The 20,258-nt window shown below is 44.7% G+C and overlaps 1 protein-coding gene across 1 annotated transcript in view; it reads right to left on the minus strand.

Moving 5' to 3' along the window:
* GGCT (gamma-glutamylcyclotransferase) overlaps positions 1–20,258 on the minus strand; it is a 124,986-nt gene that overhangs the window by 96,393 nt on the left and 8,335 nt on the right. Inside the window, exon 2 of the mRNA XM_078663899.1 lies at positions 5,836–5,981. Within this exon, the coding sequence (XP_078520025.1) occupies positions 5,836–5,981 (146 nt within the window). The remainder of the gene's footprint in view (positions 1–5,835; positions 5,982–20,258) is intronic.

Here is a 20,258-nt window from a genome sequence, read left to right on the forward strand (position 1 = left end):
ACCATAGCACAACGAGTCTTGGGATTACGAAGATACCAAGGGTTAATAGGAGCCACCCTTCCCCCAGAACTAGGCCTAATTCAAATCGAAACCAGAGCAGGGAGTGGTCGGAAATACCCCGAGCTAAATGCCTGACCTCCGCAACATAGGAAGCCTGTGCAGCCGGCACTAGTACATAGTCTATCCTGGAGAGACTACCGTGAATGCCAGAAAGAAACGTATATTGCCTTTGAGTAGTGTGAAGCAATCTCCAGCAGTCCACTAAGCCCATCGTATCAATGTAGTCAGGTAGCCAGCCTTGAGCTCCCCTTAGATCCCTAGGTGGGTACCTATCCAACACACCAGACACCACTGAATTAAAATCACCCCCCAGAATCAGAAACCCCCCAGGGAGATCCAGTAGAACTCGACCCAGGTCGGCAAAGGTAGTAGACTGTAAACCAGGAGGAACATAAATAGACACCAAGGAAAGTGTGCGGCCCTCCCACCGCCCAGATAGAGCCACATAGCATCCTCTCTCATCAAGGATCATTGAGTCCACTTCGAAAGGAAGAGAGTTCTTAAGGAGGATTCTAACCCCACGGTAACCGGATGTAAACCCAGCATGAGCAACCAAACGATATCCCTTTCGATTCATGGCGTGACATGTATTCCCAACCAAGTGCGTTTCCTGTAACAAAACCACGTCCGGGGAGTGTCGCTTCAGAAGCTGCAACACCACCCCGCGCTTAATCGTGTCCCCTAACCCATTTACATTCCAGTTTATCAACCTCAACCCCCTACCCCCCATCATAAAACAGAAAGAAGAGCCATACCCCCTCCGAGTCCAGCACCTCAATGTCAGTCGTTTGCAATATATCGCCTTGTTGAAAAAGGAAACAAAAAACCAACACCCCTACCCAAACAATTCGGTACACTACCCCCCACCCTGCACCCCTGCTTTCGACTATAGAGCCACCCCAACTCGCAGTGTGCCTGTCGCCCCCACATCTAAACTAAACTACAAAAAGTAAAGCTGAGGAGGAGAGAGATCCTCCGATAACTCAGTAACCCTCCCAGTTCAGCTGTATGGAGCTGCACATGATAATTAGAACCACAGCAATAGGAAATACCCTGGCGACCCCAGGAGTCAAATAAGCAAGACTTATTCCTGGTCCATATGTCCACTCTCAGCACCACCAGATTGTCCCTCCAGGTCTTGCCGGGCCGGCAACGTGTCCAACCAGTCGGCCACCATGTCGGGCTTGTCAAAGAAATAAGTCCTGTCATCACGTTCGATTCTCAGCTTGGATGGAAAAAGCATGGCGTATTTAAGTCCCATGTCCCGAAGTCGTCTCTTCACCCCCATGAAGCTGAGTCTTTGCCTTTGAACCACTTGGGTGAAGTCCGGAAAAAAGCTGATAGACGAGTTCTCAAACTGCAAGGGTCCATTCGCACGAGAAGCCTGAAGAACGACATCTCTGTCTCGAAAGTTAAAGATCCGTGCTATGATAGGCCTCGGCGGGGCGCCCACTTTCGGTTTGCCCCCAGGGACTTTATGAGCTCGCTCTACAGTAAAAAATTGACTGAGTCCCTTGGGCTGCAGATGGGTAGAGATAAGGTCTTCAACAAAGAGGTCGGTAGCTTGATCTTCCGCTTTCTCCGGAACTGCGATTATACGGACATTGTTCCTTCGGGACCTCCCTTCAAAATCCTCCAGGCGACGAACAACTGTGTCATTCACGGCCCTCAGATTCCGAACTTCAGTCTGTAGCTCCACAACGTCATCGGTTAAACTTGACGATTTAATTTCTAGTGATTTGACCTTTTCGTTCGTTTTTGTAAGGTCCGTGCGAATTAAATTCACATCTATAGACACAGTGTCCAATTTATGTGCAAGGGCCTCAATCTGTTGCCCAAGGGTTGATCTGACTCCCTCGATTGCACCCATAACGTCCATCAATGTCGGTTCGGTGTTCGAAGATGCAGAGTCCTTCGTCGCATCTTGAGACTTTCCCGGGCTACCGGGCGATCCCTTGACCTAGGTATATCTATCCATGAAATTGGACTTGGTATATCCACCCCTTATGTTGGTTCTCAACTTCTGCCGGTCCCCCTCCGGTTTACTCGCCATTTCAGGACAGTCTCAGATCTGGAGAGGGGGGAACCAGTCTCTGGGCAAACAGGATATAGAAAGGACCCGGAAAGTACAAGACGTACCTCAGGGTTCAGCACACAAAGTGGCTCAAACGAAGAACGGCGAACCCCTCAGGCAAAAGTCAAATAATTTGTATAGTTGTCGAATACTAGTAAGCGCTCAGAGGGGTAGGGGCCGTCCTCACAATGAGGCGTCTTCCGATTCCAAGACCAGTCCAAGTGTCAAACACGAAAGTGAAAGTGAGACTGTGCCGGCTGCCTCCGCAGGTCCATGCCGATGTTGTTCAATTACACCTAGGGGACTCTGCCAACCCAAGCAACGGGCATCCGGGAGACGAAGGCCGCAAACTTCTCCACCTCACAACTTCGGTTCCCGGGGTCCGCTCGGGACACGGTTTTCAGCTTTCATCTCTATCGTGGTTCATACACTCAGAGACATCCACAGCAATCAGGATATGTAGCAGGATATATGCGGGAGGGTACGAGGGTCTCGGGAGCCCCTAGCTCACGCGGCCATCTTGGATGCGCGCGAAGCTCCTCCTCCCAGTCACTGCCATTTTAAACTCCGTCTTCTTACGATCTTGGCAAGCTTTGCTGCAGATTCCGAACAAACTGAGACTTCCCACAGCAGGGAAACCTGCCAGCAGGTGCCGCTTCACCTTAGGGGGAGAAAAATGTGTTTCGTCTCGGTGCCATCTACGGCAAAACTCCAGATCGAAGGGCCTTCACTTCTCCGTTTCCACGCATTCAGGCAGCCACGAGCTCTGCCGTCTATTTCCGTGCCTCTGAGCAGCTAACCGGACGGTCCCTCAGCATCGGTCGATCGGCTCAAGGTGGAGGTGGCATGAGCCCAGCTCGATGACCCGTTGAACCACCAGTCAGGAAGAGAAATGATGCCCCACTGATCACAGCTAATCTCTCCCAGTGCCCATTTCTCCCTCAAACGGGTGCAGGTCTCACTTGGCTCCCAGTGTCAATTAGTCTCTCTGGGGGCGCGGGTCCCCGCTTGGCGGCCCGTTGTTCGACCTGCCGGGAAGAGGTGCAAATGCCTGGGAGAGTCCCTAATCGCCACCAGTCCCTCGCCAGCCAGGAAGCTCACCTACTCAATGGAGCTTTTTCAGACTCCGCCAGGCAGACCAAGAAAGGTCGTAATCACCTTGGTTCTTAAGTCGGCGGTGCAGGCGGGTGAGGATCTATTCAGCCAGGCTTCAGGGACGCCACTGGTCACTCGCGGGTCAAGGAGCTCTTCGGATGAGTGGGGGTGGTCCGTGCCAGGCCCAGCAAAAAAGAAAGAAATCGCGAACATCTCAGCTCACCAGGCGTCTGTCCTGGAGAGGAGGAGAGCCCCTTCAACCGGACAAGCCGGCGGTCACTGGAGGAGGTCAGTTGTCAGACTTAAGGCAGGCAAGATGGGGAATTGGGCTCACGTAGTTGCTGTAGTAGTTTCGTCTCGAGGATCAAGTAGTTTTTTCTTAATTAGGAAAATAGTGATATCTAAATGTTCCACGTGCTGTCCTTGTTACAAAGATATATAGCGAAGAGGTGGATGGAGGGGCAAAAACAGGGATTTTGCAGAAACAGGATCCCAATGCCCGGGAGCTTCTTTCCCAGCGCTCCTTTGTGGCGGCCATCTTCTCCTTCTCCACAATAAACCACAGCTTTACACATTGTCTCTGAGATAAGCCAGACTGCTTGTGCCAAACTACCAAGGGGGTGAGCAGGGGTTATCTTAGACATGTAATCCCTCTATCCTGCCTAGAAGGAAGGGACCCTACATGGACAAGGTGAATACCCCCGCCAACAAGAAACCTACTTTTTCAAACAGTAATAAACTGAGTTCTTTAACGTTTTAGCTTTTCCTCTGCCTGCCAGAGCTGTGAGGTTGGGGCATAGCCATTGCTGTAGATTGCTGTAGATTGGCAGCAGAGAGGAGTGGTGACAGCAGTTCAAAGTGCGCATGTCATTTGGCCTGCTGTCTTGCGACGGCCAGCCTAACATGCGCACTTCAAACCTCTCCAACCCAAACTGTCTCAGAAACCCGGGTGGGGAGAAGGCACAGGCATCCTGTGCCTGAATGAGTGCGGAGACAGCCCACTCCAACCAATACTGGGGCTTCTCTCATGCTGATTGACTGCAAGAGAGCAGCATCTGCAATGGTTAGGGGAGTCGGGTCTAGGGCCCCAGACGACTGGAGGAGAACACCAGTACCGGAGGACATGCAGGCGGTAAGTAAATACTGAATTTATATTTCATATATTTAAACAGTGTAAACAATAACTAAATTGCTAACATGCATTACATTAACATTCTAATGTTAACTTTAAAATGTTATTGTAATACATAACAGCGATTTAGAGACTGTTTAGAATGCGAGCCGAGCAATTTATTTTTGCTCGAGTCAACAGTGGCACTGCTTTGATCCACTGATAGACAGTGTGAGAAACTCACACTGCTTTCAGCCACAACTCCAGGATGTTAGTTGTGGCTCATTATAAACACTGTTCATACCAAGCCACCATTGACAGCTTTGGCACTGAGCCTAAAGGTATTGCTGATGTCTCAGTGCCACTTTGCACACTCCAGCCCTTAGTATTATCACCAGCCGCCAGTGCCAATCTTTGCAGGGAAGAAGACTCCACTTACCGTGATGATTCAATGCAAAAGCTGCGGCCCACAGCCCTCCCATCATCAAATATAGCCAAGCTAGAGTCACCGTCAACTCCTTATGACTGTTATTCCGATGTCCAGAAAAGAATATGTGGAGAACTGTGATAAAAAAAATCAATGGGCATCTACACACTATTGAGTGAGCGACGCAAACCATACAGCAATAGACAATATTGGCCGAAGTGAGGTCGTGGCTCACCAGGGTTGTGGTCTGATGTAGCAACAGAGTACTGGTGCAGCTCCTTTTGTAGACTTGGGGCCAGATGTAGGAGCCCAAATACCAGTCGGTAATGGCCGATTTCGACCGTTACCGACCGGTAATTAGGAATTGGCATGTAGGGGCCATTATTTTACAGAATCGGTAAATTTACCGATTCGGTAAATTTACCGATTCTGTAAAATACCGAATCGGTAATTTTACCGATTCGGTAAATCCAAATGTAGGTGACACTCCTGAGAGTGTCACAGGCGCTTAAGAGTCGGTATTTTACCACACAATCCTATTGTGTGGTAAAATACCGAATCCAGGTGTGCATGCACATCTGTGCATGCACACTGTGCAATGTGACACACAGACATGCCCTAAGGGCATGTATGTGTGCCACATGTCACACATGCCTTTACTTCGGGTGCTAGAGGGTGTCAAAGTGACACCCCCTGCACCCTTGCAACATTCGGTATTTACCGATTCGGTAAATACCGAATCGGTATTTCACATTGATTCCTATGGGCTTCACAGCCCATAGGAATCAATAGGAAATACCGATTCGGTATTTACCGAATCGGTAAATACCGAATGTTACCGAATCGGTATTTCTAATTTAAAAAATACCTACATCTCCCACCTTCATATTTACCGATTCATAAATACCGAATCGGTAAAATTCGGTATTTATGAGTCGGTAAATGTCCCTCACCTACATCTGGCCCTTGGTGAGATTTGTTCCCTCAGACCAACTTTGTTTTAATGAAAACAGCCAGCCTTGCTGTCAGAATTGCATTTGTGAGATTTTGAAATGATAATTCACCTACTTGTCCAGGGAACTTAAATTGTCAATATTCATTTTCCAGACCACTCCCCACACTTCATCTCCTGGGCTTTGAAGAATGGTAGCTGAGCCCCCGTGCCAACGTCCATTTTGTCTTCCTCGCCGATTGCCAAAGGCCAGCTTAAAATCCTGCCCATGAAATCAAAGGGAAGATGAAATCAGTCAGGACTTAGGGGACATGAGTTCCAAACATCAATGAGTTGCAGGTACAAGGCAAACTGTGTCACGACAGGTACATTTTAGAGATGCTGCAGCGACAGGCTAGCTAGACATGGTGATGTTTTTCTGCTTCCACAACACATAATGAACAAGCTCTAAATTAAGTGTATACCAAGTATGCCACAATGCACAACCTCAGCATTCTGGTGCTTTTGGATTCCGGCCTCCCAGTTGCACCTGAAAGGCTCCGTGTTAGCATTACTTAAAACATCTAAATACATGCATGTGATTAAATGTACACTTTTTGGAAGTCCTGAGTGACTGCTGATCTCCCTCATGGCTACTGAGCCAGATCCTATGTGCTAGATAGTGAAATTGATACACATGGAGAGTAAACACACTGATACGTACAACCCTATTGATCTCATGTATACTCCACAATTTTGAAGTGATCATCACCGCTCCAGAGAAGTCTTTTTGCTTTTTCTCAATATCAAATTGTGGGTACCGCTCACCCCTAGTGGCAAGACTGAAATCTGCTCCAGAAGTTTTAAAACCTGTTAAATCAGACCTCTGCAATGGGTATGCATGTGAACGTCACAAGCAGGATGCTTACCTTCCCTTCTTATGCAAAAACAATAGTTGATGGACAGAATGCAGAACAATGTCATACATTCACACCAGTACAGAGATTGGGGCCTAAATCCATAATATTTTTGCTCACCGTGCCATTCCAGTTTGAACCCAGCCATATGCAAATATGGCTGGCATATGGCCAGGTCTAAACTGGGGTGGCATGGTGAGCAAAAGAATGATGGATTTAACCCAGATCTTTTGACGGGGGGTGAATGTTTTGATTTGTTCTGCATTCCGTCCATCAATTGTGTGTCTTTTGCTTTCTCGCCCTAAGTGCGTCCTGGGCTCACTGTGCCACTGGAATCAAGCTAAACTGGCTGAAGAGGGGTGAAACACCGAAACCGGTCCTAGGATGCTTGTTTCCGGTCCAGGGAGGACCTGGCTTAGCAGTTTGGGCTGGACTGTTCTCATATTACACAGGGTCAAGACTGATTTGCTATGGCCAGGTCTAAACTGGGGTGGCATGGTGAGCAAAAGAATGATGGCTTTAACCCAGATCTTTTGACTGGGGGAGAATGTTTTGCTTTGTTCTGCATTCCGTCCATCAATTGTGTGTCTTTTACATTCCCTTCTTATGCACACTTGACACAGAAGATGCATCAGTTCTGATGTAGTGTACTCATGAAGCGTATGGAGGCACAGCATTAGGAAGATGTAGCAAAGGGTCATACAGCACATAGTCCATGTGGCAATGATGGTCTTAGCAACTGTACAGTCAGCGTTGCTGCGTCCAAAGTCACGAAAAATTAACCAGTAGAAAGCAGAGCCGAGGGTCTGTTGAGATAAAAGAGTAAAGTGTGTTCAATGTACCAGTTGTCCACAGGCCTCCCGTCATTGGGAGGCATATGAATGTGAAAAGAATATAAGAAGGGGCCTCCTCCTTTAAAAGGCGCTCTTGCAGAACCTTACAGACATTGGTAGAGCGAGTCCTCAAATCCATCTTCTTCTAGTTGAATTCATGGAATGGTTCTAAAGTGTATTGGGCTTGCAACTCATTGGTGCAAATAGCCCATGTTTCCACCACCAAGAAAGAGGTTGTCAATGAGCAAACTTTTGTGTCACAGGAGATCAAAGACTCAAAAGGTTTATGCATCAGTTAGACTAGGATCAGACTGACAACCCAATGTGCCTTTTGACTGCCTCCTTGGAGAAAAACTCTCCACGCCAAGTTGTTCTCGTTGTAGTGGTACATCGCCCGAGAGTTAGTCATCACACCATTAGAATGCAGGCATTTGCCTTGCTTCAAACAAGAATGCTCCATGGGGGATTACAGGCAGTTTTTCAGAGAACCCAAATTTCCTGATTGTTTGGGCATGGCAGGACTCTATTTCATCCTTTAACAGTGCGCTGATGAAACAGTTTTCCATGTAGAGATAGCAGTGATTGCCTTCAGCTGCAAAATGGCAATACCATGGCTAGATCATGGCAAAAAAACATACTGGGCTACACTGAGATCTAAATTCATAGTCCTGTACTTATACTGATGGTTTCTCACCCTAAACTGGAGGCACATCCAATGTGGGAGTCAGTCTATCACCAGGCAAACCTATAAAAGCATTGAAACCTGTTGAGGCAGGGCTCTATGCAGAATGCATTTCCCAGTGAGAAATGATGCAGAGTAAAACTGCCACGGGGGGTGTGAGGTGATGGCCAAGGGCTGCTCCAGAGTCAGAAATCCAGAAATGGTGCTACCATGTGCAGGAGAGCCTATGTTTCTTGAGATGTGACATCTGGAGACAACAGTAATACACCAATCCATCTCCATTCTACCAGTAGGAGAACATAGGTTTTCTCCCCACCAAGGGTATGGATAAAGTATTCCGATTCCAATACCTAAACCTCCAGAAAGCATGGTTTAAGAGGCCACAGCCAAGCTTTACCATGTGTGGGAGTACATTAGGATGACACACCCAAGCCAGGAGAACCTTATACCCGGAAGAGGAACATTACAGAAAACATGGAGCATCCTCACGAGAATTGGCACAATAAGACAGATCATGAAAACATGAAAAGCGGAACAGAAAACAATGGTTTCGGACACACGAAGAGCTTACAGTATGAAATCAACATTCCCTTGATAGATTACAAATGTGGCTTTTGAGCCATAGAATAACAGGGATTGTCCTGCGTTTTCACAGTACTAATGAATGCAGCTGCGATTATGGACATGTATGCAAGACAGCAGGTCTCATTAGTGTGAGTGAGCAGTTTATTTGCAATCTTTAGATGTTTTAAAAAAAACAATAGACTGTAAAAAGAATGCAGCTATTGAATGCCTCTTCTTAAGAACCAAGTCAACTCCCTAGTCAACTTGGGTCAACCAACACCACTACAAGACACCACAATGGAAGTTGTTGCAAGTAAAAATTAGTAAAAAACCAAAAGTGGGCAGAGCGGCATAGGTATATTGCTTTTTTATCAAACCTTCAGTAGGCAAAGGAACCAACCATTGTCACTTCCACCATCTTTCCAGTCATATCTTCTCGTAAAAGCCGCTCACTGATCTGTTTCTTAATCAAAGAGGACAACCGCAACTTTAGTGAATGCCCAACTAATGGCTTAGGGTTAAACGTAAATACACTATTCCCAGTTAAAGGTTCAGCCATTCTGGTCAACTCAGCCATATTAAGCTTTAACATCAGTGATAACTATATATACTGCATTTTGCAATAGTTCCTGTGGTGGGTCATGCTTGGTATGGTCTCTTCTCTTATTTTGCAGGTGTAATGCAGTCTCTTAGTAGTTCCTGGACATGTGGTGCATGAAATGTTATGATTATAAATGAAAGTTGGAGCTCTCCTTTGAGATGGCTGTGGTATTGTTTAAAAAGCTCTTAACCTTTTTTAGGTCTCGCCTGGCGTTAGCAACGCATACGCTGCACTCGCCATGCGAGTGCCTTTTGCGATTGATTCAGCAAAAGCTAAACATGCACACGTACAGATGGAAAAAGATCGCTGCTTTTGCCATTCATCCAAAGCTAAACATGCATGCATACGTACAGACAGTGGACAGTCCGACACCATCTTGTTCCAATAGCTTTCTATTGTTATGGCAACCAAGCTGTTGCTTCGCGTATGCAGCTTGCCGGAGTTACCAACAAACGTGCGCTGTGGAACTTATGCTAGGCTCACACGCTCTCCTGCAATATTGCTCCTCACATGCGCCCACGCCCCCTTCTCTGACTTCGCCGACGCACAGAGCGACTCGCAGCCCTTCCTCTCCTTCTCGCTGTGTATAATGATTTTTTTTTTTGCAATGCCGCATGCATGCTTGCACTTTAACAATGGCGGGCGTGTGACTTTTCTTTGTTTTGCGCATCTTGCCCAACTCTATTTTTGAAACATTGTATGTTTTTTTTAATGGCACGATGGTAATGGCGCCCGCGTGTTTTCTTAAAATGTGACGTTAGCAATGGTGCCCGAACATCTTTTTAAAATGAGCAGCTCGCCCGACTTGCACCATCATTAAACTTAATTTACCCCCCCAAAAAATAAAAAATATATATATATTATTTATTTATTTTTGCGGCGCACCATGCTTTTAGAATAGCGTCCGCACACCTTACTTTTATTCGTGTAAGCAAGGGTGTGCGACTGGTCCCTCGCCACAGCTGGAGGAGGAGTCCTTAAGACACACACTATGACTTCGCTCTACTCAAGGGCAGCCAATGCTTGCCTCACAGCCCCCTCCATGCCGATTCGACAACAGCAATGGGGTGCGAGGCACAGGATGCAGCACACGTGCGCGTGGCTCTGAACAAACACTTCCCCTCAAACTCTATTCACCTGTTGTTGGAGACGTGTGGGGACAATGGAACGCTTTCTAAAGGGACACTAGTCACACCGTTACTATATTTGCTTTATTAATGTATAGATTATATCACTTTTCTGCCACCCTCAAATATCACCACGTTAAAAAGCATATTCAGTGACTGCTTTATTTGGGGTGGGCTGGAGTCAAGGAGTTGATGGGTGCGAACCTGTGATTCAAAAGTGTACCAATGAAGTGTGTGGGTGAATTGAATCTCTTCTGGTTGAGCTGTAGACTCTTCCCAAACCTGCAGATATTTATGCCCTGGGCACCAGCCCACCAGAAGATCCTAACCAAGGTCACATGTAAGATGTCCATAAAGTTATATGATGCCCTTATTGGTAGAGAGACGACAGCTCTGTTGTGCAATTATGTGGTGTTCGAGACACAGACGTGGCGATTCCAGGGCTTCCTGTTCTCACCCACCAATCTTACCCGAATACTTGCCTCTTGTCCCTCGTTCGGGTAGGGTCCAGTTTTACTGAGTTAGGTGGTAGTGTAGTGCTTACAGCTGCATTACAGCTTACGGCTAAAAGATTCTCTCGAATTGTTTATTTTAAAAATAAAATAATAATGGTGGGTTTCAAAGAGTTTAGGGCATGTCCTTTCAGTGAGCCGTGCAATGAGTGCAATTTTGTATGATGCTTTACTCATGTTTTGAATGTTTTTGATTTTATGCTGGTTGAAAAGGGGACAGGGATTGGTCGATAAAAGGAAATGTCTGTAAATTGATAAATAATGTTCTCGAACATCATGTTGAGGGGCGGGGAGACTCACAGCGATACACAGCCATGCAGGTGATTCCCGGCCGCGACTGAGACAGTCCATGAGCTGTACTTTGACCGCACCCTTTAGTTGGTTGCGCATGTAGTGCTTAGGATCTTCTGAAGCAAGGCTGTAACGCTTTTTAAATTGAAGGACGCCAATGTCTTGAGCATGCCTTTAATGAGGGACGGTGTGTAATTGTTGCAGAGAACTAGATAAGGGACATAGGGTAGGTGCTTCTAGAGTGGTTACAAGAGTCTACTGAAACATCAGCAAAGTTCATGCAATGCCCCTCTATACCCGCCTTCCTTGTGCGAAGCACCCATAGAGTTCTCATAATGCGCCTCTGTCCTGACCTGTAGTATTCATGGATTTACCAGTCCTGGGAGGCACTCACAGATATACTTTGATATTTGTAGTACTCAGACAGTCCACTTTCTTCACTGTGCACAACTATACTAGTATGGAGACTTCTCAAAGCTTTCTAAGTGCACCTCTACTCAACAAGCATTTGCAATGCAATCGGTCTCGCATTTGTGAGAGTTTTTGAGCTATTGGCATTGTAAATGACAATGTTTTTTATTTATATGTTTTGAAAACCTGCAAGCGGTGCGTAAACATAGTCCTTACTTACAAGAAGCAATGCAGGCAGTAACTGCACCTTTTTAAATGTCAGCTTTGCTTCTCGTAAGGACAAAGTGCTTGTTTTCGTGGAGCTTGCAGGTTTTCAAAACACATAAAAGGCATTTTCATTTATAATGCCAATAGCTCCAACTCTCTCTAATGCGAGACCGATTGCATTGCAAACGCTAGTCTTTATACACTTTCAATAGTGTGCTGCTTTTTCTTTTTAAACACTGGAGAAGAGGAGTAAAGTTAACACCTGTCTCCCTATCAACACCTCACAAGATAATTGGAAAAATTGGAGTAAGATCACAGTAAGTTCTCACATTTGTGAGAGTTTAAACGAGACAATATGGCAAAACATCAAGGGAAATCTTCTGATTTCAAGCAAGGTTATTGCCCAAAGTTGAGGAGGATTCCAGCAATGGTGTGGTGTACATTGGGTCATATTCTGAGGCAAGCAGGCTCTGATTGCAGTGGAATGTATCATAGTTCCAGCATTAAAAAAGTGGCCACACAAGTTCAACTTTCTCAAGAAAAAGTAATGGCAATGTCAGCTGGCATATAATGAGGCAAGCAGGGAATCAATTGCAGTAGAAGGCTACCGATGACAAGGCGGCACAGTAGACCTTACTTTCGCAAGAAAAAGACACCTGTGTGGAATAACAAGTCCTGCTGCATGTGGAAACTGATGCTTGATGAAGAATCCTTCACTTTAAGAGAGTGCTGTATCCCAAACTTGTGACTGATGTTTTAACTCACACAGTACATGTAGGACATGTTGTGGTCACTTACAGTTTCATTTTTTCATGTGTTTTTATTTCTCGCAGCATTTTTGGTGTATAAGACCATAGTCTGTGTGTCAGCTATTTCTGGTCAGCCTTGTTTCAAGTCATTTTTGCTTGCATTCTGCAAGGAAGTAAAAGCTGGTTTCTTCTGCAAGTTGGATCGATCAGTCTGTGACATGCACACCTCAATTTAATCTAAAAACAATATAAGAAGGCGCAAGTAGCTGTTACCTGTCCTCTCTTGATAGGTACACCAAACATATACTTTGACAATCTCTGAGTTATGACTTTTTTTAAATTAACAAAAGAAGAAGTCGCAGCCTGTTTCTCATTCACAGGCACACCAAACATATACTTTGACAATCTTTGATTGATTGCCTTTTTGCTATTTACAATACACGTACACTTAGTTTCAGGTTTAATGGGTTGGTATTTATTGTCGAAATGCAGAATGTAATTCCAACTCAATTTTTTCTAAAAGCCCTGGTGAACCTATTTTAAAGTAGAGCAAATGAAAGGAAGTCTTTCCGACTTATGCAAGAGTTTATGGGATTAATTTTAGTGCTAAACATAAGTACTCAATTCTTTCACACTATAAAGGTGGGAAAAGGCAAGAAGTACTAGAGACATTACAAGATATTTTTGATAAAGAACAGAGAAATCTGAATCAGTATGAAATATGCATTTTAAAATTAGATAGACATTATCTTTCTTATAATAGCACTATTAAGGAGATATATAACTGTAGATTAAGAGCGCAGCGTCAAAAAGAAACAGTTGAACTTTAGATTACCAGTCTAAAGGAACTTCCATTAACATGTAACTTTAGGGGAACGGTAGAGGAAAGAATTCAAGACCAATTTGTGTTAAAATGATGCAATGCTGTCCAGAGGATGAACCCTCTTTAGAGGAAGTGATCACTATTGCGAAAAGAATGGAACACAAGGTTAAGTGTGTTAAAAGAAATTTCTGCAAATAATTTGCTATCCAAACAAGGGAGAGTAGAACAAACTGGTAGTGTGGTGAAAAAGAGAAATGAGTGAGTCAATGATGAGGAAACAAAGTTTTCAGGAGAATGTTACAGATGTGGCAGATTAGGTCATAAAGCCAATGCTAGGCATTGTCATGCCTTATATTCCAATTGAAATGTCTGCGGAAAGAAAGGACATTTTGGTAAATGCTGGAATGGTAAAAAAAAATACATCTAAAGAGGTGATGAAGGTTACTCGAGCAATTATTTTCCACATTGATGGAGTAAGTGACAGTTTAAAGGGCAGTCGCCAAAGTGAGATAGGGGAATTAATCATTCTGATGAGGTTCGAAACCTGTTCTCACTTGACAATAATTTTGAAAGCAACATATGAAGAGAAATTTGAGATTAATGTAGCATTAGGTGAGTTGGATGTGTGTCCCAGAGTATATGGAGGTTTTCCTATGAAAATGCTGGGATATTTTGTTGTAAGTTTAGCTTTTTGGTAACCGTAGCACCCTACGGAAGGTTTATATATCAAAGTTACAATTACATAGTTTGTCCACATTAAAGACTACTATGTATCAAACTTGGCCCACTCCTAATCCACATGTACAAATTCAAAAAATCTAAAATCGTCACACTGATACTGAACATGAATTAAAAAATATATATATGTGATGATTGTTCAGGCTGTCTTAAAGGATATAAACATCACACTAGACTAAAGAGGTATGGAAGGTTATAGGAGAGAATGTGAACAAGGAATGATGGAAGTAAATTGATCTAGATGTAATCAAATCTGTTGAAGCCACTCAGTGGTTAGCCCCTTTTGTGGTTGCTAAACAATCAGGTAGAGATATGCTATTGTGCACTGATTTAAGAGCTCTTAATCGTAAAGCTGTAGTAGATAGGTTTCCACTGCCCAATACAGATTAGATGATTATGACTCACAAGAGCGCTAACTATTTCATGACACCTGATCTAGCCTAACTATATCATCAAATTGAACTAGATTGTGATTCACCGGAGCTAACAGCTTACATAATGCAGAAGAGAGCATTTACATTTTAAAAGATGCCTTTTGGACTCATATCTGCTACCTCTGTTTTTCACAGGGTGATGCCAAAAGTGTTGCAGCGTTGCATGTTGTTCACTGCTATCAAGATGATCTCCTAATCTTTGGTGAAAGTAGAAAAGAGCATGATTTTAGGGTTTGTTCCATGCTAAAGAAACTAACTGAAGCAGGTCTAACTCTGAAAAAAGAAAAACGCAAGTTTGGGGTCACTGAGATCAACTATCCTGGTTATCACATTTCTGGATCAGGAGCATCACCTAAGAAGGATCTGGTTGATGCAATCATTAATTTGAAAGAACCAACTCACAAAGTAGAGTTGGTTTCTTTCTTGAGAATGGTGAAATTGTATAATAATGTTATTAAAGGGTATGCTGAGAGGTATGTCTGATTAAGGAAACTGCTGAACAAGAAGGATGAATTTCAGTGGACTTTACAGTGTTTAGAAGAGTTTGTTGTCATTAAGGATATGCTTAAGACCCTATTTTACAAGCGTCCGTTCCTGGTAATGAGATCATTGTTGTCACTGATGCCAGCTAAAAAACTCTGGGTGCTGTTCTACCACAAAAGAGGAGAGGTGAGGAACAGTTCATTACGTGTGCTTCTAATTGTCTGTAGGGTGTGGAAGTGAATTACTCAGTGACCGAGAGAGAGGCTTTGGTAATTTTTCATGTTTGGAAGAAGTTTTCGAATTTGATAATGAGCATGACTAGATCACAAACCTCTGAAAGAGGTTTTCATGAAGAAAGGATTAGACGCCATGCCCTCAAAAATAAGGAGGTGGATAATCTCTTTACAGGATTTTAATTTCACAGGGAATATTTACCTAGGACTAAAAAATAAATTAATAAGCCTGCTAATTATTTGTCCCATTTAGTTGAAACCATGGGTGAGAATGTATTATTTGGTTGTGATCAAAATGACTTGCTTGAAGAGGAACTACGTGTATGCAAAGTAACATATGACACACCAACAGTGGAAGAATTGCAGACTGAATTGTTAAAGGATAACATGTTGAGGAAGGTGGCTGATTTAGCTACAACAAGAAATGTTTACGCACTAAATAAGTTGTGGTCTCTGGTGAAAGATTAATCTGCTGTTGATAGTGTTGAGGGGTACCAGACTTATTTCTCCAGTCACTCAAGAATAAATTGTTTTTACTTGCTCATGAAGGTCACATGGCCATAGTAAGAACACAAGAAAGGTTGAGATTCAACTTTTGCTGGCCAGGAATGAGCATTGAGGCAGAACGTACAGTCTGTGAGTGCATAGATACTGGCAAGAGTTTAATTACAAAACACACACCAATGGTGTCTTGGAAACCTCCAAGTCATCCATTTGATGAAGGTGCTACAGATATAGTTGGACCTTTGAAAGATGAACATCACACACACTTTCTCATAGCTTTGCTGGATCTCTATTCCAGGAGGGTTGAAGTGACATGTGTATGTAATAATTTCTCATAAGTGTTATTAGATTTTTTTGTTTTTTTGAAAACCTTTATGTGCACAAAAAGGATATACAGGTCTAGGCCTACAACCACACTGGCCGGCCACAATACGAGAAGCAGTCGAAAAAGACAAAGAAAACAGTACAGAAGCAATCATAAAGGAGCATGAGCAATACAATCTTAAAAAGGGGGAGGAGGAAAGAAGATCTAGACGGCCAGCAAACAGGAGCAAAGAAGGTTAATTTTATAATATAGGGATAAGGAGCATGACAGGCGTAGTGACAACACAGAAGACTCCGGAGTCCCAAAACAAACCATTGGCAGCAAAGAGGGTAAAGAGCCGCAATGCACTAGTGTCAGCACTACATACATCGGAATGAAAACAGGTGCGGTAAATACAAATCAATATGCAAATACTATCAACTTTGCACGCCCACCACCCAGTAGCACATCGGAACCAGGACAAAGGGGCCAGATTAGCGACTTCACCAAACCTAACCCGTCATACTAACCTTGGGTGAGAAAAAAAAAAGGGGGGGGGGAAGGGAAAGAAGAAGGGGAAAGAAAAACACAGACGAAAGAAGGAGTGCCGCGCCGAAATAAGCGTCCCGTAGCGAGGAGTACAGAAGAGAGCAGGAATATTAGCAACGAGGGGGGTATGGGAGTCGCGATGGAAAGCAGCAGAGCTATAAGAAGAAGAACAGCGACGGTACAGACCCCACCCCAATCACGCCCGGAAGGCAGGGACAGACGCGGCACTCCAATAAGGAGACACAAAAGGGCCATAGAACTGAGGAAAATGAAACATCAAAGAAGACCCAACCCACCCATCCCACCCTGCACCCCTGCAGAAGGCTACGGCCTACCCTCCAAACAGCGTGCCTGTCGCCCTAAACCTGAACCCGAAATGTAGTAGAGAGAAGAGAGAAAAGGAATAAGGAGACAAAAAGAAGGAGAGAAAAACAAAGAAAGAAATGGGGGGGAGGAGCAAAAGGGCATAAACAAATACGGTCGGCCACAGCCCTCCGCCCAACCATAATCATATTACGTGTGAACCAGAACGACACGATCTCGAGCGCCATAAAAACTGACAGGGGGGGTTCTCCCACAGCGCCATGAATATAAACAACTGTGCCACGAATCCGTACACCAATAATCCACCGGGAGTCGTGCATCTCATCCCAATCCCTTCTTAACCGCAATTCCCACCCACCACATGACAAATTGAAGTGAGCAACACGATGCGAGGCAAGCACACAATTGAAAGAAAGTACGATTAAGACGTATACCAGGGAGGGCAATCAAGTTGCAAGTGAACAAGAGATCAAATAGGTAGTCCAAGTGTCTCAGCAATAGCAACACAAACAGCAAAAAATAGGAGTTAAGTCTCGTAGTGCGGAAAAGCGGTGGTTTTCCTGCAAAATAGAAAGACGACCTCGTCAAGGCAGGAACAGGAAGCAGTCCACCATGTTTCTCAGGCATCCGGGGAGGAACGGGCCTCCGCACTATATCCAGGTCCCCAAACTCCAACCATCGAAGAGCAGGAGGTTCCAAAGCCACCGGCCCACAATCCCGTCGACGAACAGCGGCAGCAACCCTCATGGCAACCGAGGGGGGCGAGGCAGTGGCATCACCGGGACAAGAGGGGGCAATGAAGAAGTGTCCACCCAAGATGGCGGCGGATCGCAACAAGTCTCCAGGGGCACCGGGGGCCAAGGACACGTGCCAGGATCGCAAGGCACCAAGAACGTCTCCAATCGTAAGTTCACGTGCACACGTCCAGGCTCCCGTGTAATCCAGTAACCGAAGTCCGCCATCACGAGGAGATCTACAGCCCGGATCTTCGGCAGCCATTTTGTAAGTTCAGCCTCCTCACCCCCCTCCGCGACTCTCGGGACAGTTCACAAATGCGGGACTTTACAGATGTCCCGGGGGTCCCAGCAATAGCGGCCTTGGTGCAAAAAGGAGTATCGCTCAACGCGGGGGCCCGCCTGTATCACCACCAGGCGCTCCTCACGAGTAGAGTCGGAGCGCACGGGTCCAGGGCCACCGGACGGAGCAGCGGCGGGGGAACCCCTTCACGCGATCAGTCCCCGGAGCACTGCGCCCCGCACCAGCCTCACGGCCACCAAGGCAGGCCCGGATCAGGGTCACCGGGATGCTCACACAATGGCTCTCACCAGCGGTTCACTCCCTCGGCCGGGGCCTACGGTCACAACAACGCCTGGCCGGATCACACAGGCGAGGCCCCGGTACCAGCCCCATGGAGGCCCCGGTCCCCCCGGATGGGCACAACTTCGGATTCGCAACTCGCCGGAGCTTCCAGGTCAAACGGTGAGTATGTGCGAAATGTTGCGTTCCTATTTCTTCGGAAGCGTGTCGTCTCTGGGCAGGATATGCAGCAGGATATACGAGTCAGGCCGGAGGGCTGACGGAGCCGAGCTAAAAGGCGACCATTACGCTCGCGAGCTTGGCTCCTCCCCCGTTATTAGATTTTTAAGAGTAGTTTTCAAGAGTGAGTGTTTCCCTTGGTCACTTCTGTCTGATAATGGACCTCAATTTTGTCCGAGGGAATTTGAACAGTTCATTAAAGAATGTGGTACCTTCCACAAGAAAATTTCTATTTATCACCCAAAAACTACAGAGGTTGAATAAAACCTCACAAGAAAGTATAAAAGTTGCTAGAACTAGCAGAATAGATTGAAGATGTGCATTACAAGAAATATTTACAGGGTATAGAATGACTCCTCACACTTCTTCTGGGAAAACACTTTTTGAACTTTTTATGGGTAGATCACGCAATACCTTACTTTGTCCAAGTTAGATGTTCTGGAATAAAGGTGTGAAGTTTAATGGTCCAAATGAATGATGAAAAAAGGAAATTAATCATCAAGAGAGGGGAAAGTATTATTTGACAAACGGAAAAGGAGTGAAAATTATCTTAGTTCAAGTAGGTGACAGTCAAAATTAGAACACCTGTTGGTTGCTCACAGTGGTCCAAGTTCACCGAGGTACATAAAGTTATTAAGTTCTTCAGGCATACAATAGAAACAGAGGATGAAAGGGTTTGGATTTTAAATCATGTTGTAGCAGTCAAACCACAGTCAAGTTGTTGTACAACAGGTGATGATAATAACAATGGTTCAATTACTTCATGTGCTAATGCACGAGACAATAATGTTGGTAAACAAAGGAGTCTTTAAATACGCAAGCAGCCAAGCTATCTGAATATTTTTGCCAAGAAGTGAGATGTGAATTTTCAAATCAATCACTATTTCAATGATATGTGTCTTTATATATAACTAAGTATGATGAATCTTTAACCCACAGTCATCTCTATTTTAATTCATTTATCAGGTTATAGGATTGTGTATCATGAGTTAATTGTTCTTTGTTTTTACTTGGCTTTTATAACATTTAGATAAGTTAAAGGTTCATCTATGTCTTTATGCAGCCTTTGTGCTTCAATTGTTTTCTCCTAGGTTGCTTAGTGTACAGAGGGAGAGGTGCGGTGCCTCTTTTCTTATTTCATAGGTGTAATACAGTCTCTTAGTAGTTCCTGGCCATGTGCTGTAAGGAATACCTTTGTGCTCTAGAACATTATGATATGATTAACAATGACAGTTGTAGCTCTTCTTGGACCCTGCTGGGGGAGTTGTTAATAAAGCGCTTAACATTTATCCGTATAAACTTCCAGTAGAGAGCTTCTCCATTTTACACTGGGTCTTAAAATGTGATTTCAGCCGCACAAGGTAAGAACAGATGTCCACCCCTTTCCCAAAGTGAAGGTGTCATTCCCTCCCAACTGCTTTAGTTGAGATACTAACTATACTTCAATACCAAAGATTCTTTAAATTAGGCTTTGCCTTCTTTAGCATAAATACTGTTAATTTGTGTGCTTATTCCAGTAGTTTTCAAATGTTGAGCTTTAATAACGGAGATATTGCATTCCAGGGGATCAGAGAACATTATCACCGAAAGTACGTATTTGGTGAGTTTGCAGTAGTACCTGGCTCCTGCGGTTCCAAAGACAGATCCAAAGCTTGCCCCAAGTATTGCCTAAAATCGCCTTCTTTTTTTATAGGAAACCCTGAAAGTCCCTATCTAAATCCCGTACAACAAGGACACT

Source organism: Lissotriton helveticus, chromosome 10 (assembly GCF_964261635.1).
Source record: "Lissotriton helveticus chromosome 10, aLisHel1.1, whole genome shotgun sequence".
NCBI lineage: Eukaryota > Metazoa > Chordata > Amphibia > Caudata > Salamandridae > Lissotriton > Lissotriton helveticus.